Source organism: Zeus faber, assembly GCF_960531495.2.
Source record: "Zeus faber genome assembly, chromosome: 17".
Taxonomy (NCBI): Eukaryota; Metazoa; Chordata; class Actinopteri; order Zeiformes; family Zeidae; genus Zeus; species Zeus faber.
The window spans coordinates 15217177-15235783 of NC_137204.1; the positions used below are offsets into that span (position 1 = coordinate 15217177).

Consider the following 18607-nt stretch of genomic DNA (forward strand, 5'->3'; position numbering starts at 1 on the left):
GGTGTCGCGAGCTACCGCGGGAGGGCGGACGCACGCGCGGGCTCGGGCGTCGCCGCTGATTGGCCGAGCTCGGACGGCCGTCGTCGAGACTGCGCAAGCGCCGTGGGCGCCGGGGCGGAAAGCGGCGTCAACCGAACTAAGTATTTATCATTCGGTCCGGATGCATAATTAGTGCCTGTTAGCGTGTCCCTGCCCTTCGGCCGTCGCCACTACTCTGGCTTTACCACATTCTCACCAGTTCGTTTGGACAGACATGCATTTTAAAGTAAACTGTATTTAATACGCAATTTCAATTTTTCTTTTTTGGTCAAGCATTCCCTTTTGACTTGGAAAATGAGAAATACAAAAAAAAAAAAACCCAAAAAAACTCCATCGACTGAAACAATGACTTTATTTCATATTTTTGCTGTGAACTTTCAAAATGAAATAAAAAGATCAAAAATACAATATAAACTTCTGAAAATTAATACACTGAATTACATATCTCTCCCCGCACGGGGCAAAAACAAAACAAAAAACAAAGAAAGGGGGGGGGAAGGTTAAAGAGTGCCGTTGGTTACTGCCTCCACTCGGTCCCTGTTACTTTATCTAGGTTTCAGGATGACGACTCGCATGGAATCCAGGACTGCGAAGGCTCCTCGGCTACAGAGACACTCGGCGTCAAACTGAAGAGGTCCGAGCTCGTAACATTTTTTTCAATCTGTAAAAGTGGAGAATTCTCGGTACTTTCCGGTCCTCCTCGGGGGGGGGACGGGACACCAAGATCAAGGCTTTGAAGCGGTTGAAGTTTCAAAACTAACAAAAAAATAAAATAACGGGTTAAATTTCACATAGGACCATGTCGGTACGATGACATCTTTTATATTATTTATATTAAAAAAAAAAAAAAAAAAAAGGCAGCATCCTTTCACAGTGTGAGTCACGCTCTGAAGAACAACTGTCAGATCGCGACACTTCACTCTGCACTGCGCGCGTATTCGCCTCAGATGATGAGACTGGTGGTGGTGGTGGGAGGGGGACGACTAACTTACCATGTACATCAGGTTCCCGACATTATTTTCCACGGGAAGTACAGCTTCATGAAATCCTCTAAATATAGCTTTGATTTTTGTCCGTCTCCTCCCCAATGAGGTCACCCGAGGCACCCGAAGCCCACACTTGTGATTAATCCGATGTGAGCCACGGGGCGCAACGCACGAGCCTGTGCATTTGTTTATTTGGGGCATTTTGTTTGTAAGTGCATATTCAAATATTGCACTTTTTGCGCCTATCTTCTCTGTTATTGACTTGAGTATTCCTAAGATTATTCAGATTACCCATCAAAATCATGTTTAGTGACCTGGCCTAGTTCATCCGTTTGGTATTTGCCAAAGCCGGACAGTACAAAGTGCACAATAACCGGCTATAGAACTAGCATAGCAGTTGTGTTGCAGTTTTCAATCAAGCACAACTTTAACCCACCAATTAGTATACGGTCGTACACATTCACAGCAGATTCAACCTCCACACACAAATAAAAGTCAGTCACTTCAGACTAAATGTGTACAGAAGTTTGAACGCTAGGACCGGGGAGGTGGAAACCATAGTTTTCTGGGACAGTGCATTAGTTCTCACGGTCAACATGGTGGACAATGTCAGACAATCCAAAAATCAGATCGGAGCAGAAAAATAAAACATTAAAAAAATAATAATAATGAATCATCCATGTGTGAACCCAAACCAATGTACACGCTCCACTTTGCCAATTTTATTCACCAGTGTGATTTAGCTAGTAAAACATCCACAAAATACAATGCGATAATCATTCTTTCCCCACTTTAGTTGTTTTTTTTTTTTTTTCCCCTAAAACTTGTTTCATCCAGGGTTAGTTAACTTGCACTTTGACACAAATTACATTAAAAAAAACAACTAAACGTTTTACTGTTGCTAACCATCCAAAAAAAACAAACAAAAAAAAAAGGGGGGCTATAAATATAATGTATAGGGGAAAAAAAATAAAAAATTCCTGTATCACTCAGTGAACTCAAAAAATGTCGAGGCAGCTCTTGAGGATATGGTTTAAAAAAAAAAAAAAGTCTGTACGCCGGAGGAGATGACGGAAAGATGGGAAAGACTGTCCTGTCTGGCATGGGGGGGGGGGGGGTGGGGGCGGACAGTGGCGTGAAATCCACTCACCTCGGCCCCTGTTCTACCACTCCTTCTTTTTCTCATCCATGGACACCCCACCAGGTCCAAGCGCCACCACCAACAGCAGCCCACCGATCACCGAGGTGGTCTGGAAGAAGTCATACTTGAGGAAGTCATGCATGGGCTTGTAGGCGGGGATGGTCCAGAAGGCATTGAAGTAGACGTTGATGGCCAGCAGCCAGCCCACCAGGGTCAGTGCCGCCAGCTTGGTTTTGAAGCCGACGGCCACCAGGATAATGAGCGCGGTCCCCACCATGTTCTGCAGGATCTGGAGGAGGGTGGGAGAGTTTATGTAGGTTGGTTAATGATCACACAGCGGCTGGTTATTGTTGACATTACCGACAGCCTGCTTTGCTTTAGCACTACCTGGTTCCTGTATTTATTTATTCTTTTATCATCCTAACAAATATTTACTTTAGCTTCTACGATATCAGAAGTAAAAATAGTTAAACCGCCATATTTTAGGGTGGGCGATCGAAGCCATTAGATATCGTTTGAATGCTAATTTGAATAAATAACGGTACGCTACAGATCATCTACCGTCATGAGGGTTGATCTCATGGACCAGGCAGCTGCTCATTGAGCTGCATTCTCATCGGACACTCACAGAGAAGAAATTTGAATCAAAGTGCAGCAGAGTCATGAACATCAGCACCAGCAGCACTCGGCCTCCCAGCTGCATGTACTGCTTGGGGGAGCTCTCGCCCATGGAGGGGACCCCGGCAAACATGCTCTTCCCTTCGGAACGAGACTCTGCCAGGAGCAGCAGCAGACCACCGCCCAGGGCCAGGTTTCTGGAGGACGCGGTGAAAGGGCATATTTTAGACATATGTATTCAGATAAATACACTGTGAGATGGAGACTAGTAGCAAGCTCCCTATTGACAAACATGAGGGCGGCAGAATATTAGAAACAACTCTGAATATAATGCAACACCACCATCAACTATGACCTCTATGCTATATATCACAAAAAAAGTTCATGTGCAATAGATTCAAATATAACAATCTTTGACGAATCCCATCGGGGCAAACCTACCTCATCAAAAACTTGAGATCCCATAAAATGCTGTATGCAACAGTCTGATGGGGGAGAAGAAAGAAAATTAAAAGAGAGATACAAAACACATTAGCACATTATAATGTGCAAATAACACAATCTTCTCACCTGTAGCGCTATAATGCCAAATAATCCAAAGCAAGCATACTGCACAAAATTTCTACTGAGGATTAGGACACAGCCGCCTGGAAGAAAATACACAACAACACACCGTTATGAGAGGAGTAACTTTTTGGCCCTAGGCAATCACACAACTACAAATGACGATAGGGGATAGTTGAGTGGAGCATACTGGAGTACTACTGTCCTTAATGCCTTATAAGCTATTTACATTAATAGCTGAGAGCATACTTTGAATGGATCATAATTGCAGTTATGCATTGTGTGTCCACTTGTTTGTCTCCTAAGTTAAGTACTACTCTTCACTGAAATAAATAAATACCCAATAAAGCTTGGGGTGGTAAAACCCGTTTAGGGTGGAAAACGACATGGCATAGTTCTGATATAGACAGAAGACTTCGAGACCACCCAGCCCCTGCACTTCAGCTTACTGCTTATTGTCTCAGGTTATAAACAGGTTTTACTATAACAAACAGCTCTAACCCAGGTTTCATACAGGATTATTTATAAACCAGACCAAGCAACAGAACTCATACAGCACAACGTTGAGGCGTATTTACATTTTTAGTAACATTTCAGGCACGACGACAAACAAGAGCTCAAGATGGAATCTTTCAACAACCGACTAGAGTCGGGTACTCGATGTGATGCAACATAGAACTTCAAAATGATCTCAAGGTGAAGATATCTTGTTCAAGGTTTTTTTTCTGAGTTTCCTACATCAGACAGAGATGAGAATCTGTATCTGTCAGTAAAAAGCAATGTCATTGCATCAATCCAATGGAAATCTTTAAACCATCGCACGCAATTTGTGAACCATGTTTTCAAATAGGCTATGCACAAATTCCATAGTCATAAATATCTGAACTTTAGGTTTCATCTGTAGGTTTTGATCATTTTTTAAATGTTTCTCCAACTTTTAACAAATCACGGGATGTTTGTAAAGTTTTTCGTGGGGCCTGTTGGGACATGACGCCCCAAGGTTAACAGCATAATAATGGGAAACCATTGTCTTACAACATACCTTCTATCAGTTTTCAGGTCAATTATTCCTATATCTATAAGTACCTTATTTTGACACTGGGAGTCTTTATTGTTCAAAAATTGACGACATTTCCAAACAGTTTACCGGGTGAAGTGTGACCACGACCATTATCAAGCTGACTCACCCAGCTGTCCCAAGAGATTAAGCAGCACAAAGCAAGTGGCCAGGAAATAGCCACAACTCCAAGTAGCCTCGATGTAGTCCCTCTGCTCATTCCACTGAAACCACATGCGAATGCCGTCCTCCAGGAAGGTGCTGATGAGACACAGGCGTGCCAGATGGGGCAAGTACTGTTTGGTTACACGCAGAAACTGGAAATCAAAAAGACAATAGAGAGAACAATATGAATGTAAACATGAATATTTAATGTGTCGGTGAGACATGAGGGCTAAAAAAGTGGATCCAAATGCCCTTTGGATCAAAGATTTAAGAAGTCATGATGGACCAAGAAGTGCATCAAAAAAATACAAAAAGCTTTTTGACTATGTCCATAAAAAAAAACAAAAAACTACTACTACTACTAATACTACTACTAATAATAATAATAATAATCCAAACTGTGCTGTAGAAATTTGTCACCAGGAGTAATAAAGGACACAGGCCGTAATTTCATTCTATGGCCTTTCATACATATTTTTTATACTTATCAGGCTGTTCTCCATGTCAGCTCTAATGAGCCCATTGTGTTATGAGCAGTAGAATCAACCCCAGCATTATCGTAAACACCCATTGTATTTGCCAAGCTATTTACCTTCCCTAATTATTTGTTTAAGCAAAATCAGGGCTCAAGGCCACTGTACACAGAACTTAAATCTGAAAGGCATGCCGGCCCCGCCCCTCCCACCGAGCAGTCCACATCAGCACTGTCAGACTCAAGGAGCCTATCAGGCTCCAGCACCACCCACTCTTGACTGCGTACGGCATGAATGGAGGACTGAGCCAACCAGGAAAAAGCCAGGGTGTTATGACACCCCAGAAATAGGCTCAAGTCTCTGAAGTGTTGCAAGCTGCGTCTTCGCCAACAACCGGTTGGCCAAGGAGTTTTAGACAAAAGGCATGGAGCAATAAGACAGTGCGCTCCGTGACAGGCTTAAAACCCACGTTGGAACGTCGGCCAAGTCAAGCATGTGATACCAGTCAAAACACAGACGCAATCAATCTAGAATCCGTAGCACGGTGCACTGGTCAAAAAGCCCCATTTAGAGGGAGACGGGTTTCAGCCCACGACAGCGACGCGGAACTGAAAAGCAGTGCAGGCCAAAAACACCCGAGAAGCAGGAGGCTGTGGCCACGGCCGTGGGGCCCGAGCACGGCGGGACCTCGGCGCCGGAGGAGCCTGCCACCGATGTAAACACGCCTCGAGGAGAGACCTGGACATGTGGCCCCGGGTCAGAGCTCTGTAAGGTGACCCCAGCTCTGATCCGTCCGGTTGCCCTGTTCCCCACTGCCAGGGGGTGCGACACCAAGCTGTTAACCACCAAATATGTATTATTTTTTTATTATTATTATTATTATATGTATTTATTTATTTTTAAATGCAGTTCACACATATCCTCACTTATAGCCACGTGTGATGGGGGCACCTGTGGGGGGGAGAGACTGGGAAACCTAAAGCCTGATCATGTCCATAAGACGTCCACGTTGCTCAACAGGGTGCCGCTTGTTTCTAGGAGAAGCCAATACAGACTCATAAGTGAACGCTACTCTCTTGACTGATTTAGCCGGACTGGTTTAAACGTTTTGGTCCTTGTGGCCACGGGCAGAACACTATCCGGGGTCGGGGTGGTGCGGTCCCAACAGCGAAGTGACTGGTTCCCCGTCAGCCCGCACCCCCCCCCCCCCCCGGGGGCCTTGACGCGGCGCGGAACATGAGACACGGGGAGGCATCTCCACCGTTCTTCTCGGTTGAAGATTGTTTTGTACGTCACATACTACACGCCACGCAAGTACGACGCGGCGAAATTGCAAAACAGTCCAAGTGCAGCAAATATAAAACAAATATAAAAACTTGCGTCAAAAAAAACAAAAACCCCAAACCAACACACAAGCAGGAAATACAACCACAAAAACATCAATAAACAAAATATGTTGGTTTCGCTGGCGTTCGGGCGCTTCCAGGGCGGACGCACAAGCTAACGCGACCGGTTATCGCGCACAAGCAACGGCCAAATTCACAACGTGGAGGCGTTTTTCACGCTCGGGTGTCGATTCCGACTCGGCGAGCGAGCCGCCCGTTAACTCCCGACCCGGGAGCCGGGCGGACGCGAGCGGAGGGAGCCCGCTTCTCGCCGACTACACGGCGGCTACAGTTAGCCCGCTAGCTAACGGCCGCGGCGAGTTGACGCGACCCAAGCAGGCAAATAAAAAAAAAAAAAAAAAAAAAGCCGGTTACCTGGTCCGCCACGTCCTCCGCCGTGCTCATCATGTCCTCCTGCTTCATGGCCGCAAAGTAGTTGGAGATGCTGGTTTTTCCCCGTACCCGCTCCGTTATTTACCCGCAGGTTCCTCCGGTTCGTCTGAGTGGAGAAGGCCGCCTCCCTCCGCCCCACAATGCCCCGCGCTTTAACTCGAGCCCCCCCAGACTGCACTGCGACCGCGGCGTGCCACGTATGCGGCTCGGGCCCGTCGGTCGGAGCAGCGCCCCGTGTGCGTGGAAACGCGCCCCGTGCGTGGAAACGCAGGGCGGCCGCGCTCTTGCCTGCGAACCCAGTCACGCCGACAGGTCGGACGCCCGCGGGGTGTGACCGAGAGCCATTGACGAGCCGTTTTAAACTTCGACGCGTGGCCGTCAGGACGCCGCAGACTGCAAAAAGCACTCGTTTTAACGTCATAGTTCAAGTGGTAATCCATCAGAGTATTTTGTAAAAAGAAATACGTGTGTGTGTGTGTATACATATACAAATATATATATATATGATATTTATCCCATATCTATTTAGTTGGCACTTTATAACAAACAACCGTTTGCAATATAGAGGTGTAGCGCAACCTCTTATGTCATTCCATTCCGTTGTTGGTGGCGGGGTCCGCCTTTTCCTGCTGGTTTATCAAATGCGCTGATCGATGATAACTTATATCACTTGTATTTTTTGATTTTTTTTCTCCCCCCCCATGTATTTCTTTAATCCCTTGTTTAAAAAAAAAATAAACAAGTTATTCTGCTCATGGCCGTTGAATTTGATGAGTCACTGGCGAGCGGCCGACTATCGTCTTTCCTCCGAGTACGATTCAGTTTGCCTATTATTTTCTTTTTCTCCAGTTTAAAAGTACGTGATGACACCCCTCAACAGCTGTCATGTTTGTTTGTTTGTTCGTGTTTGTGCACAAACAAACACGCTTGTTCGCCCTTGTCTTGGGGCAAAGCGCGGGACTGCAAATTTAGCAGGAGCATTAGTTCTCAGCTCAGTTATTGTCCAGAAGTCCAATGGAAAAATTAAATTCAGACCACTATAGTTGATATCATGGGGGCATAATCGCACTATAGAAATCCCCATTTAACAGACAGTTTAAGCTGACATTGATATGAATGCATGTTTTTATTTCAAATCTTCTATCTTTATCTCGTTTGCGTGAATATATTGTGTGACCCATATACATGTGTGCGACTGACCCAAAAAGGCTGGAGAGGTACAGTACACTTGATCCTGGACAAGGAGAACAGTGGAAGACATCATCCATAATTAAAGTGGTAATCCGTAAGATTATTAAAAAAATAATAATAATAATAAAAACAAATATATATATATATATATATGATATTTATCCCATATCTATTTAGCTGGCACTTTATAACAAACAACCGTTTGAAATATAGAGGTGTAGCGCAACCTCTATGTCATTCCATTCCGTTGTTGGTGGCGGGGTCCGCCTTTCCTGTTGGTATATCAAATGCGCTGATCGATGACAACTTATATCACTTATAGTTTTTGATTTTTTTTTCATGTATTTCTTTCATCCCTTGTTTAAAAAAAATAAATAAGTTATCCCACTCATGGCAGTTGAATGTCTTGGGGCATGTTTTTATCTAAAATCTTCTATCTTTATCTTGTTTGCGTAAATACAGTATATTGTGTGTGTGTGACCCATATACATGTGTGTGACTGACCCAAAAAGGCTGAAAGGTACAGTACACTTGATCCTGGACAAGGAGTACAGTTACCAGTGTGGAAGACATTCTTTTTAATTAAAAAACAAAAACAAACCCAATAATGATCAGAAGATGCCGCAAAGTGCTAAGGCACTAGTTTTAACTTCATCATTAAAGTGGTAATCCGTAAGATTATTTTGCAAAAAAAAAAGAAAAATTAAAAGGATATGAAATTGATCCCATATCTATTTAGCTGTCACTTTATAAGAAACAACCATTTGAAATATAGAGGTATAGCACAACCTCTATGTCATTCCATTGCGTTGTTCATGGCAGGGTCCGCCATTCCTGCTGCTTTATCAAATCTGCCTTTTGATGATAACTTATATCCCTTATGGTTTTTGATTTTTTTACGTTTTTACGTTTCTTTAATCCCTTGTTCAAAAAATAAATAAGTTATTCCACTCATAGAAGTTGAATTTGATGAGTCACTGGCGAGCGGCCGAACATGTTAATTTACACATTTATTTCATAAACGCCCCATCTTTCCTGCGAGAACGATCAAGTCTATATATTATTTATTTTTCTCCAGTACAAATGTACAAGATGACATTCCTCAACAGCTGTCATGTTTGTTTGTGTTTGTGCACAAACAAACACGCTTGTTTGTCTGTCTTGGAGCAAAGTGCGGGACTGCAAATTTAACAGGAGCATTTGTTCTCAGCTCAGTTATTGTCCAGAAGTCCAATAGAAAACTTGAATGCAGACAACTATATTTTATGTCATGGGGGCATAAATGTACTATAAAAATGCCCATTTAACAGACACTTTAAGCTGAGACTGATATGAATGCATGTTTTTATTTAAGAAAATCTATCTTTATCTCATTTGCGTAAATAGATCGTGTGTGACCCATATACGTGTGTGACTGACCCAAAAAGCCGGGAGAGGTACAGTACACTTGATCCTGGACAAGGAGTACAGTTACCAGTGTGGAAGACATCATTCTTTTTAATAAAAAGAAAAACAGTGACCAGAATTAAGGCTTTTCTTCGGATCTTATATGTACACCTACCTAGAAATGTCAGATCACATCATGAACTTGATTTTTGCGCATGTGGACAATGTTTTCCTTTCTACCATTTATGTTTCAATTCCTCAACGTTTGTAATTGCATTGAAAAACTGGATCTGAATAGTATAATCATGGGTCCAGCCCCGGAAGGGAGCGGAAAGCCCTATTGTTCTTCTTCATGAAAACATGAACGCCACTTGTTGATGGATCTCATGGAAGATTTGCACTCAGGGCAGATCCGGCATGCCGTCGTATGATCATAATCCGTCCAGTTTTGTACAAGTTATTTAAAACAAATGTGTTTTTTCATCTCCGCAATGGTCACGTGAGAGCACTGCAGACTTCTGATTGGTCACAGACAAGCTTGTCATTGCGTCACTGGTCACATGTAGTTATCTTGCGCATGTGTAAGGTGGCTCTCCCGCAAGGATCCGGACGTGTCTCGATAAATTGAAATTGAATTGCAAGAACTGAATTTGAATTGTGAGAACGGAATGCATTTTCAGCGAGGAGCAAATAGTTTCAGAGCAAATGAATGAAATCTCATGACATTACATTCAGGCTCAAATTCAAAAGGAATTCAGTTGAAAACCAAATACATTCAAACTTCAAATTACGCAATTCAGATTGAGCTTTTCAATTCAATTCAATTCAAGTTAAACAATACAAATGAGATTCCAATTCAGTTGTCTTAATGCAATTATTCAAGTTGAGCAACTGAAATTTTAATGATTCAAATTCAGTTTCTAGTCACATTTCTGCCCATAAAGTACAGCTGCAGCGTGAAGGCTGGAGGCAGACATTTGTCTTCCAGATAGTTGTGTGCGGCCGCAGCACTCTGTAGAGCTTGAGACATTGAACGAGGGCTTCCAAAGACACCACCAGGGACAAGACACAACGGACTCGAGCTCATGGGAGCTTCAAGTTCCTGCGTGAGTGGGAACAAGCGGAAGCTTGGAGATGGAGAGGGCAGGACCAGCCGGGGAGCGCCGACCTGTGAGATCACAGCAAATAATTGAACACACTGTCACGCTGTCCAAGATGCCGCTTCTGCACCCTAATTTTGTGCACATCCTCATTCGTTTGTAAATGGGGAAACCTGTATACATGAGAGAAATCTTTCTCATCACTCACATCACATGTAACAGACTCGATTGTGAGACACCAATTTAAATATGTCTTGTGTGACAGTTGTTGCGTAGACTCACCAGAGACATGCTTTAAATATCAACTCAATCCATTTGGGCGAGGCTACATCTATGTAGCGAAGTGCACTCCATATGTATCGCATAACGAAGACCGTTCATGAAGAATCCCAGAGCCCTGACTAAACGTTTAAACTAGTAGCTGTAAGGATGTTATGCATAATGACAAGAGTGCTCTCAACAAGTAGGATCTTTTTTTTTTTTTTTTTTTAATTTCAATGCACTCTTCTCCAAAGCAGAACAAACACTATATTCTGATTAAATCCAAAGTGCAGAGACCTTTCCCGAGTTTCACAAATACTCCAAGTGTTTTCAGAGTAGATCGGAATAAAGCAAACAGGGTTCCGGGGTAAATAAATACAGGATGAATGTCAGCGGAACAAGACACCTTAAAGAAACAAGGTGTGAAAAACAATCTGTTAGTACCGATGAACAGTTCTGGTTTCCCATCGGTACCTCCTCATTCTGCGTTATACTTTCTTTTTCCAGTTGTTATTTTTGAGTTTCTTCTGAAGACCACCACCCTGAACCTAAAGGAGATACGAGACTATCAGTGAAGCAGAAAACAATTGAGATTAAAAAATGAAAATAAAATGAACATTTAATACTTTTGGCTAAAACTCAGCGACCTTTCTGCGTTTCGGCAGCTTGTCCACCTCCATGTCCTCCCCCTCTTCATCATCGGTTTTAAAGTCACTCTCCTCTTCTTTACCGCCGTCATCCATAACCTCTACGCAATGCTCCGCCTTGTTGGGACAAAACATGTGTGCTGTGGACAGATTAAAAAAAAAATAATAATAATAAAAAACGTTAACGGTTACCCATGGATGCCCGTCAGCTCCGCCAAGCTCAATAGGTGTTCTGTGCAGCGGTGGTGGTGGTGGTGGTGGTGGTGGTGTCCTGGCGCGTGTGGTGGAGGCCAAACTGTTTGAATGTGCAACAGGTGCTTTCCATCAACGGCCTTATCGGTTCAATCAGTTGGTGGGGCGATCATGAGTCAGTGTCACTTACAGGGATAAAGGTCACTCATACTGTCCTCCGAATCACTGCCCTCCTCGTCGCTGGAAGCCGGTTCCCACATGGAATTCCCTCGCTTTGGATTGCGCCGTTCTCTTCCCTCCCCGTCGCTGTTTTTGGGCCTCTTTTGTTTGAGTCTGGCTGGAACAAACTCTGTTCCCTGTCGCGCACACTCTTCATCTAGGATGAGATTTAAAGCAAATATATTAGTGCTGCGGTCACAGCGCTACCGCATCCATAATGAAGTGGACGTTCTATTTTGGAACGCTAAAATTATTTTGTACATGTGCAGCGTGCTACATCATATTGTATAAGTATTCTTTCCATTAATTTAATAGTGGAACTAGCTGCTATGGGTATTTCAGTTGGATGGAATATGCTATAAAGGTGTCAAATTCAGCAGCTAAATTGTTTGTATTTAAAAAAAAGAGCAGATTTATGCAATTGGATCTAAAAATACAAAATGAAAAAACAGTGTACCGACATTTCGCCATGGCCTTCTTGAAGCGTTTCCCGTTTACATGTCCCATGACATGGTGTGGTTGCCGGTTAAGATGTCTGAGAGTCAGCTTGCAGAAGAGCTGATTGCTGGACAACAGTGGAGAAACAACAAACACCCCCTCGCTCAGTTGCGGTCCGGTGTTCACATATCAATACCTTAATGGGGAATTTACTCATTACACTTGCTTGGAAAAGTCATATGATGACCAAAATATTACAGTGTGCAAGAAAAAAAAAATAAAGATACTGCCCTTCCATACAAATCTGTGAAAAGATTAGTCAGATTCATAACAAAAAATAAAAGCCTCTTGGCAAAAGTTCTTACGGTTGTTTTGTGCTGGGCACAATATGAGGCTCATACTGGCTGTAGTTAAACTCTGAAACAGAGCTTAACTTCTGGTATTTCTTCCCACTGGTAAACTTCTGGAGCTCTGTTAAATTGCAGGGGAATTCGTGGCCATTTAGTAAACATTTGATCTGAAATGGAAAAGGAAAAACAACATGGACGATATGTTAAGGTGTATGGTGTACAAAGACACAACAATTAATGAGATGACAGGTGTCGTGCCAAAAAGTGATCGCGGCATCTACCTCGTCGCCGAAACGTTGTTTATGCCTCAAAACGACCTGATTTCATTCACGAGCGTTATATTTTGAAGATCATAGCTCACCCAGTCCTTTTTTTTTTTTTTTTTTTTAACCTTGAAATACATTTAAAAAGGTCCAAAACACGTCATAAGATGCAGTTTTGCACTTGTCAAACCAGAAAATACAGTTTTGCACTTGTCAAAAAGTGACTGCAGCTCCTGCCGTGTGACGAGAAAGGTTAGTAATGCAAAAAGGTGATTAGGTTTCATTCATCATATTACATTTGATATATTTCACAGATTAAAGTCCACCCAGCGGACGTCAGTCGTTTCTTTGGCGGATGATCCCTTTTGGGCACGACACCGGCAGTGCCCAGATGCTATGCTAGCAGGATGCTACGCCGGAAAGTGGCTACAGGGCTATTCACGAACCTTTTTGCTTTCTGTGAGCTGAAGACACGAGTGGTTACCCAGGAACGCTTGGAGCTCTGCGGGTAAGTCGTCCATAGTTCTTGCGTGTTCGGCTCTTGTTGATTTGTTTACCACGTCCAGCAGCACCCCCACGTGGGTATTAATGTCTGGGTTTTTTTTTTTTTTTTTAATTTTATTTTTTATTTCCGGGTTATTCGACGTCACCCAGCGTGCGCGAGGCAACCCCAGGTCGTTTTGCGGGAGAATTAAAAGTCGCGACAGGACAACAAACACTTGGGGGGGGCGGCGGGGGGGGTGTCGGGAGTCTTTCTGTTGGTTCAGGAACCATCCTGTAAACTTATGGAGAGATGTTGCATTGCGTGAACACTTTTATTTGGGCACAGCAAAGGGCACCACCGCCGGGGGTCCTGAATCAGCTGAGAGGGTTATGGCGGCCCGGAAGGGACACATTGCCCGTCGGTCCCGTGATTCACCGTGAGTCCGTCGAACGGGGTGTTTTTTCTTTTATTTTTTCGGGTTTACTCGGGTTAATCCGTCGGAGGAAGATCGGCTCCGGGTTGCTGTCGTCGTCGTCGTCGTTGTTCTTACCGTGCGAGGAGGCGACGCGGCGCCCGCTGCGGCGTTGGGGGACGGATCGTGTGCGGCGGAGGGCTGACGTTCCCCGGGAAGCGTGTGGCGGGTGCAGCTGTTTCGGGCGAAAGCCGAGGCTGAAGGAGCCATGTCTGGGCCGAACGGTGACCCCAACATCTCTATCGACCAAATGACCATCGACGACGATGACGAGTTCAACGAAGAAGGTGAGGACCCCACCCACCCCACCCGCTGTTGAGCCCCTCTCTGTAAAACATTAAAGTTGAGGTGGACGTCGCAACACGTGGTGTATGCGTTTGTTGTGGGTGAAGAGGTACCCGTGTATGTTGTAGTCGTATGACTTGTCGCATACTGTACATGTGTTGGCAGCAGGAACAATGGTCAAGCGTAAGGATCTGAGCGACTTTGACGAGGGCCAAATTGTGATGGCTAGACGACTGGGTCAGGGCATCTCCAAAACGACAGGTCTTGTGGGGTGTTCCCCGGTATGCAGTGGTTAGCGCCTACCAAAAGTCGTCCATGGAGGGACGGCCGGTGGACCGGCAAAAGGCGATGGGCCCTGGGGAGAAGTCCAGCCCGTCTGGTCCGATCCCACAGAAGAGCCACTGCAACACAAATTGGTGAAAAAGTGAATGTTGCTTTGATAGAAAGGTGTCAGAACACACAGTGCATCGCAGCTTGCTTGCGTATGGGGCTGTGTAGCTGCAGATCGGTCAGAGTGCCCCATGCTGACCGCTGTCCGCCGCTGAAAGCGCCTACAAGGGGCACGTGAGAGTCAGAACTGGACCATGGAGCGATGGACGGAGGTGGCCTGCTCTGATGAATCACGTTTTCTTCTACATCATGCGGACGGGCGGGGTTAGGGTCCAGTGGTCCCGAGTCAGTGGAAACCTCTGTGGGATGTGCTGGAACAACAAGCCCCATCCGTGGGGCCCCCACCTCACAACTTACCGGACTTTAAGGATCTGCTGCTCACGTCTTGGTGCCTGATACCACAGGACACCTTCAGAGGTCTTGTGGAGTCCATGCCTCCACGAGTCAGAGCTCCACAATATAAGTGGTGGTTATAATGTTGTGTGGAGTGTGTAATGTGGAGTTTACCCTCTCATCATTTCACTGCACTCTACATGTAAGCATGTGACAATTTAAGAGTCTTGAAGGGAGTAGAAATGGGGAATGACTGCGGTTCTTGGTCAGTAGGGTTTGTACACACAGCCACTAACTCCCTGCTCTCCCACGACAGAATATGCCGCCATCAATTCGATGCTGGACCAGATCAACTCCTGCCTGGACAACCTGGAGGAACGCAACGACGCTCTGAATGGCAAGCTGCACGAGCTGCTGGAGTCCAACCGCCAGGCCAGGCAGGAGTTCAGGGCTCAGCTGGCGGGGCCCGCCACCGTGGCGCAGGCCTCCGAAGAGGAGCGGCCCCCGTCACCCTCCAAATGAGAGCTGAACGTCACGCCGCGCTAATACAGTGCGGTTGTAAATCCAGCAAAAATCTATTATTTCCTTAATCATGATGGACTTGGATGTAAACGGTACATCTGTCTGAAGATAAATCTGTATCTTGCACGCAAAATATATATGTACAGTTCATTCAGAGAGGGTGGGACTGCCCGCCAATTGCAAAAATGTCCATTTCTATCATAGTAGAGTTCACGGTGTTGCTTGCCTGTCAGCTGGAATGCCCTTTTTGTATTCCTGTGTACAACCCTCCATTTTGTTCCATCAGTGAACGGCATCAATCGGCCTTGTTTCATCTACGTGCCCCCTCGATAACAATAATGTAGACTTTATCAATTAACACCCTCTATACCAAAGTTTAAGAATATTAGACTGAATATGTGAGAATTTCATCAACTCCGTTTTCCATAGGTATGCAAATATTTCCAATGTTGTATGTGTATTTACTATTATGAATGTGGTTTGTGTAATAGTGCAGTGCTGTTTATCGTGGATAGCCTTCTGTAAGAGGTTAAAGAAGCTAAAAGAAAAACTGTTGAAGTGTGATAATTGTCAGATATTTTTTTTATATAAATTAAAATGACAAAACTTTCAACTTTCAAAAATACATTTAACTTCCAGCAGTTAAAAAAAACCAAAAAAACAAAACAAAAACATTTGTTTGTTCAATTACTTTAGTCAATGGCTGAATAAAAATACAGTAATAAACCTACGAATTTGTTTGGAAATGTTCTTTACATAAGAGCAAAACCTAAAATTTTACCCTAGCTACACAAAACAGTCTCTTTAACTCTTATTTGCGCAATTTCAAGCCAGGTTTTTATCCTTATACATTAACGCCATCGCACCGATTAAGAGATCACTACGTAGGTTCAGTGTCTACTGTGGTTAAAGAGATTCAGTTCTTGTATCAGGTTGAAATATTTTCACAACAGCCTTGCAAAAGTGTTGCATCCTCACGGCCAACAAATTGACAGAAACCAAAGTTCTAACTATACATTGGTATAACCTAGAACTACAGATTAAATGATCTGTTTTTTTGATTGAAACCACCTCATCGTCCACCGGCCAATGTGTGATCGCTTTCCTGTGAAATACAGTCGGGACCATTTTTACTATGATCTTACCTTTCCAGTAATTAAAAAAAAAAAAAAAAAAAAAAAGCCAACTTCAGAGCAAATTATCTTCAGTACTATGAGAATAGGCTAAAATAACAGTATCTTCGTGTTGTAAAATGCACGCAATTGCCTCCTATAACAAAAAAAACCAAAACAAGTCAGTGGGAGAGATGAGTCATTTCTTTCATGTGTGGCCTGGCCATCTAAAGGACTGTCATCGGTGCCTTCTAGTCCCAATGAAAACAATAGTAACATGAGTCTTTTCTCATGCATTAACAACCGAATCCCAGTCACGCAGCTTATCGTTAAATTTGAGAGGCTGGCTCCCAAATTAATGAAATGAAATGCGGTAAATTTAGCAGAATTTGAGACATGTTTTCTCGGACGCGTTTACAGGTTTTAATGATCTATGTTCAGTGTGAATTTTTGGTGTGATGTTGAAAAGCAGTCAAATAGACCGGACAACCTTTTTTTTTTTTTTTTTTTGATTTAGACTGAGCAAGTATTCTGGTTAGACTGTGTGGCAGAAGTAGAGTTTTAATTGGATGGCAGCAGCCAAGAATGCCTCCCTTGCAAAATCAGCAGATCTTAAAGCCCCCGCATTTCTAGAAATACAAACACCAAGAACAAAATGTATGGACAATTTACACTTCAACACAGCGATGCTCGGACTTGAGATCAAAGATAGCTTAATACTTAAAAGTTGTCTTCTTAAACAAAGAAAAAACAAAACAAACAGTCACTAAATGGTTTATGCCTCATCTTACTAAATAATGTGCTACCCGGAAAGCAATGACAAAGGTTCATAGACTATATTGTCACTTATTCAGCTTACGAGTGACGGTACGTTAGCATTAGCCAACTAACTACCTCACGGAAACGCTTCTTTTCCACATCACCGGTCTGACTTTTTAAACAAAAAGCAGGGTGGGAAATCTGATCCAATTTTGATCGACTAGCCATTGCAGCTGGATAAATAGAAACGCATCGCCGTTCAGTTTTTAAATCGAGTCTTCCTCTTAAATCGATCACAATTAAACCGGCGGCTGCTCATGTGCTTAAACAATTAAAGCGTTTTGTGTCATTACCTCGCCCAAATCCAAAGAATGAACATAGGTCCATGAACCGATTCCTAAATTTGAATGACAACTGGTGTGAGTGATGCAAATAAATGTGAAATGGTTTTCACATTAACCGTCACCCTCTTCGAAACAGGCTGGAAGACGCTCACAGATGAATCCTTTGCTACACTGGCTGCCTATTTACCCATGCGTTTCAAAGACCTGACTGGTAGGTCTTTGCAGAGCCGTTTCAACATTTGAGAGCGAGAGTGCGGCACAAAATAAAACGTGACATTTCAAGTAGGGCTGGTCAATGCGGATGAGGGAAAATAAAAAAAAAATAAAAAAACGTAGCATCACGGCAATTCACGGGGGGGGGGGGGGGGGGGGGGGGGGGGGAGGTCTGCAGACACTGTTCCCATCTCCCGCGTGACAACACTCTCCCAATGTCTGGCCGGAGGAGGGTCTCGGGTCGACGTTGACCACCGTGTCCTGGGTTGCTCAGCCGCCGCTCCCGTGTCCGTCACCTCCCAATGACATCTTCAAGACCTTCGAGGCAGATGATCTGCGGCTGCTTCCGCACTCCCGAGCGGCCGCGACGGGGCGGGAGACCCGAGCGCTCGCCGCTGCTCCCCCGGACTGAAAGGAGGCTGAGGGGGTTGGGGTGGATATCGAGCGAGCACGCCGCCCTGAAGGGGCTCCGAGTGGAGCTGTGCCACTGAGGGTTTACGACTCTCAGCTGACCTGGGAATGACTAGAAACCCCTCAGGCCGAGCCGCCGTCCGCCCATCAGGCGCCGGTCTGTCGTGGTCCGACTACGGCGACCATGATCTGGATAAAGCGGTTTTTAAAAAAACGGAGGAATGAAATGGATGGTAATCGCAGGGAATTTCACACAACATATATTACAATCTGCTTATATACTGTACTGAAAATCCCAATTTTGAAAAAAACAAAACAAAAACAAAAAACCAATCAATTGGACCAAAGCCAGAGTTTAGTAATAAAGCCTCAGATTGCACATCTTCATAGGGTGTATGTCCCAATTTTTTTTTT

At 44.2% G+C, this 18607-nt stretch overlaps 4 protein-coding genes across 8 annotated transcripts in view; 1 reads left to right on the top strand and 3 right to left on the bottom strand.

The window, feature by feature from the left end:
• Positions 1-372: 372 nt before the first annotated feature.
• surf4 (surfeit 4) lies at positions 373-6938 on the bottom strand. Of its 2 annotated transcripts, XM_080018280.1 has the most exons (7): positions 6804-6938; positions 4536-4722; positions 3355-3431; positions 3226-3269; positions 2795-2981; positions 2176-2455; positions 373-795 (listed from the first exon to the last, which is right to left on the bottom strand). In XM_080018280.1, the coding sequence occupies exons 1-6, from the start codon at positions 6849-6851 to the stop codon at positions 2189-2191; spliced, it is 810 nt and encodes a 269-aa protein (XP_079874406.1). In that variant the 5' UTR covers positions 6852-6938; the 3' UTR covers positions 373-795; positions 2176-2188. The 2 variants fall into 2 exon arrangements, with proteins under 2 accessions (XP_079874406.1, XP_079874405.1); XM_080018279.1 differs by having other exon boundaries at positions 373-2455.
• Positions 6939-9536: 2598 nt separating this feature from the next.
• On the bottom strand, positions 9537-13504 carry surf2 (surfeit 2). Of its 4 annotated transcripts, none has more exons than XM_080017436.1 (7): positions 13315-13502; positions 12621-12772; positions 12279-12382; positions 11789-11974; positions 11407-11546; positions 11234-11307; positions 9537-10566 (listed from the first exon to the last, which is right to left on the bottom strand). In XM_080017436.1, exons 1-6 carry the CDS (start codon positions 13387-13389, stop codon positions 11248-11250), a joined length of 717 nt encoding a protein of 238 aa, XP_079873562.1. In that variant the 5' UTR covers positions 13390-13502; the 3' UTR covers positions 9537-10566; positions 11234-11247. The 4 variants fall into 4 exon arrangements, with proteins under 4 accessions (XP_079873562.1, XP_079873561.1, XP_079873560.1 ...); XM_080017435.1 differs by having other exon boundaries at positions 11204-11307; XM_080017434.1 differs by having other exon boundaries at positions 9537-11307.
• A 240-nt stretch (positions 13505-13744) lies between these two features.
• bbln (bublin coiled coil protein) lies at positions 13745-16084 on the top strand. The gene is made up of 2 exons (XM_080018437.1): positions 13745-14111; positions 15149-16084. The coding sequence occupies exons 1-2, from the start codon at positions 14033-14035 to the stop codon at positions 15352-15354; spliced, it is 285 nt and encodes a 94-aa protein (XP_079874563.1). The 5' UTR covers positions 13745-14032; the 3' UTR covers positions 15355-16084.
• Positions 16085-17987: 1903 nt separating this feature from the next.
• Positions 17988-18607, bottom strand: part of ciz1a (cdkn1a interacting zinc finger protein 1a) — a 10931-nt gene continuing 10311 nt past the window's right edge. Inside the window, exon 15 of the mRNA XM_080018040.1 lies at positions 17988-18607. This exon is cut by the window's right edge and continues 1522 nt beyond it. The gene's annotated coding sequence lies outside the window, so the exon portion shown is untranslated.

Coding starts and splice junctions, on each gene's coding strand:
- surf4 (XM_080018280.1), bottom strand. CDS start 6,851: ATGAAGCAGGAGGACATGATGAGCACGGCGGAGGACGTGGCGGACCAG. Junction 4,723..6,803: donor CGGAGGACGTGGCGGACCAG/GTAACCGGCTTT, acceptor TTTGATTTCCAG/TTTCTGCGTGTAACCAAACA. Junction 3,432..4,535: donor TAATCTCTTGGGACAGCTGG/GTGAGTCAGCTT, acceptor ATTTTCTTCCAG/GCGGCTGTGTCCTAATCCTC.
- surf2 (XM_080017436.1), bottom strand. CDS start 13,389: ATGGACGACTTACCCGCAGAGCTCCAAGCGTTCCTGGGTAACCACTCG. Junction 12,383..12,620: donor GTGCCCAGCACAAAACAACC/GTAAGAACTTTT, acceptor ACTGTTGTCCAG/CAATCAGCTCTTCTGCAAGC. Junction 11,975..12,278: donor CAAGAAGGCCATGGCGAAAT/GTCGGTACACTG, acceptor ATCTCATCCTAG/ATGAAGAGTGTGCGCGACAG.
- bbln (XM_080018437.1), top strand. CDS start 14,033: ATGTCTGGGCCGAACGGTGACCCCAACATCTCTATCGACCAAATGACC. Junction 14,112..15,148: donor TGACGAGTTCAACGAAGAAG/GTGAGGACCCCA, acceptor CTCCCACGACAG/AATATGCCGCCATCAATTCG.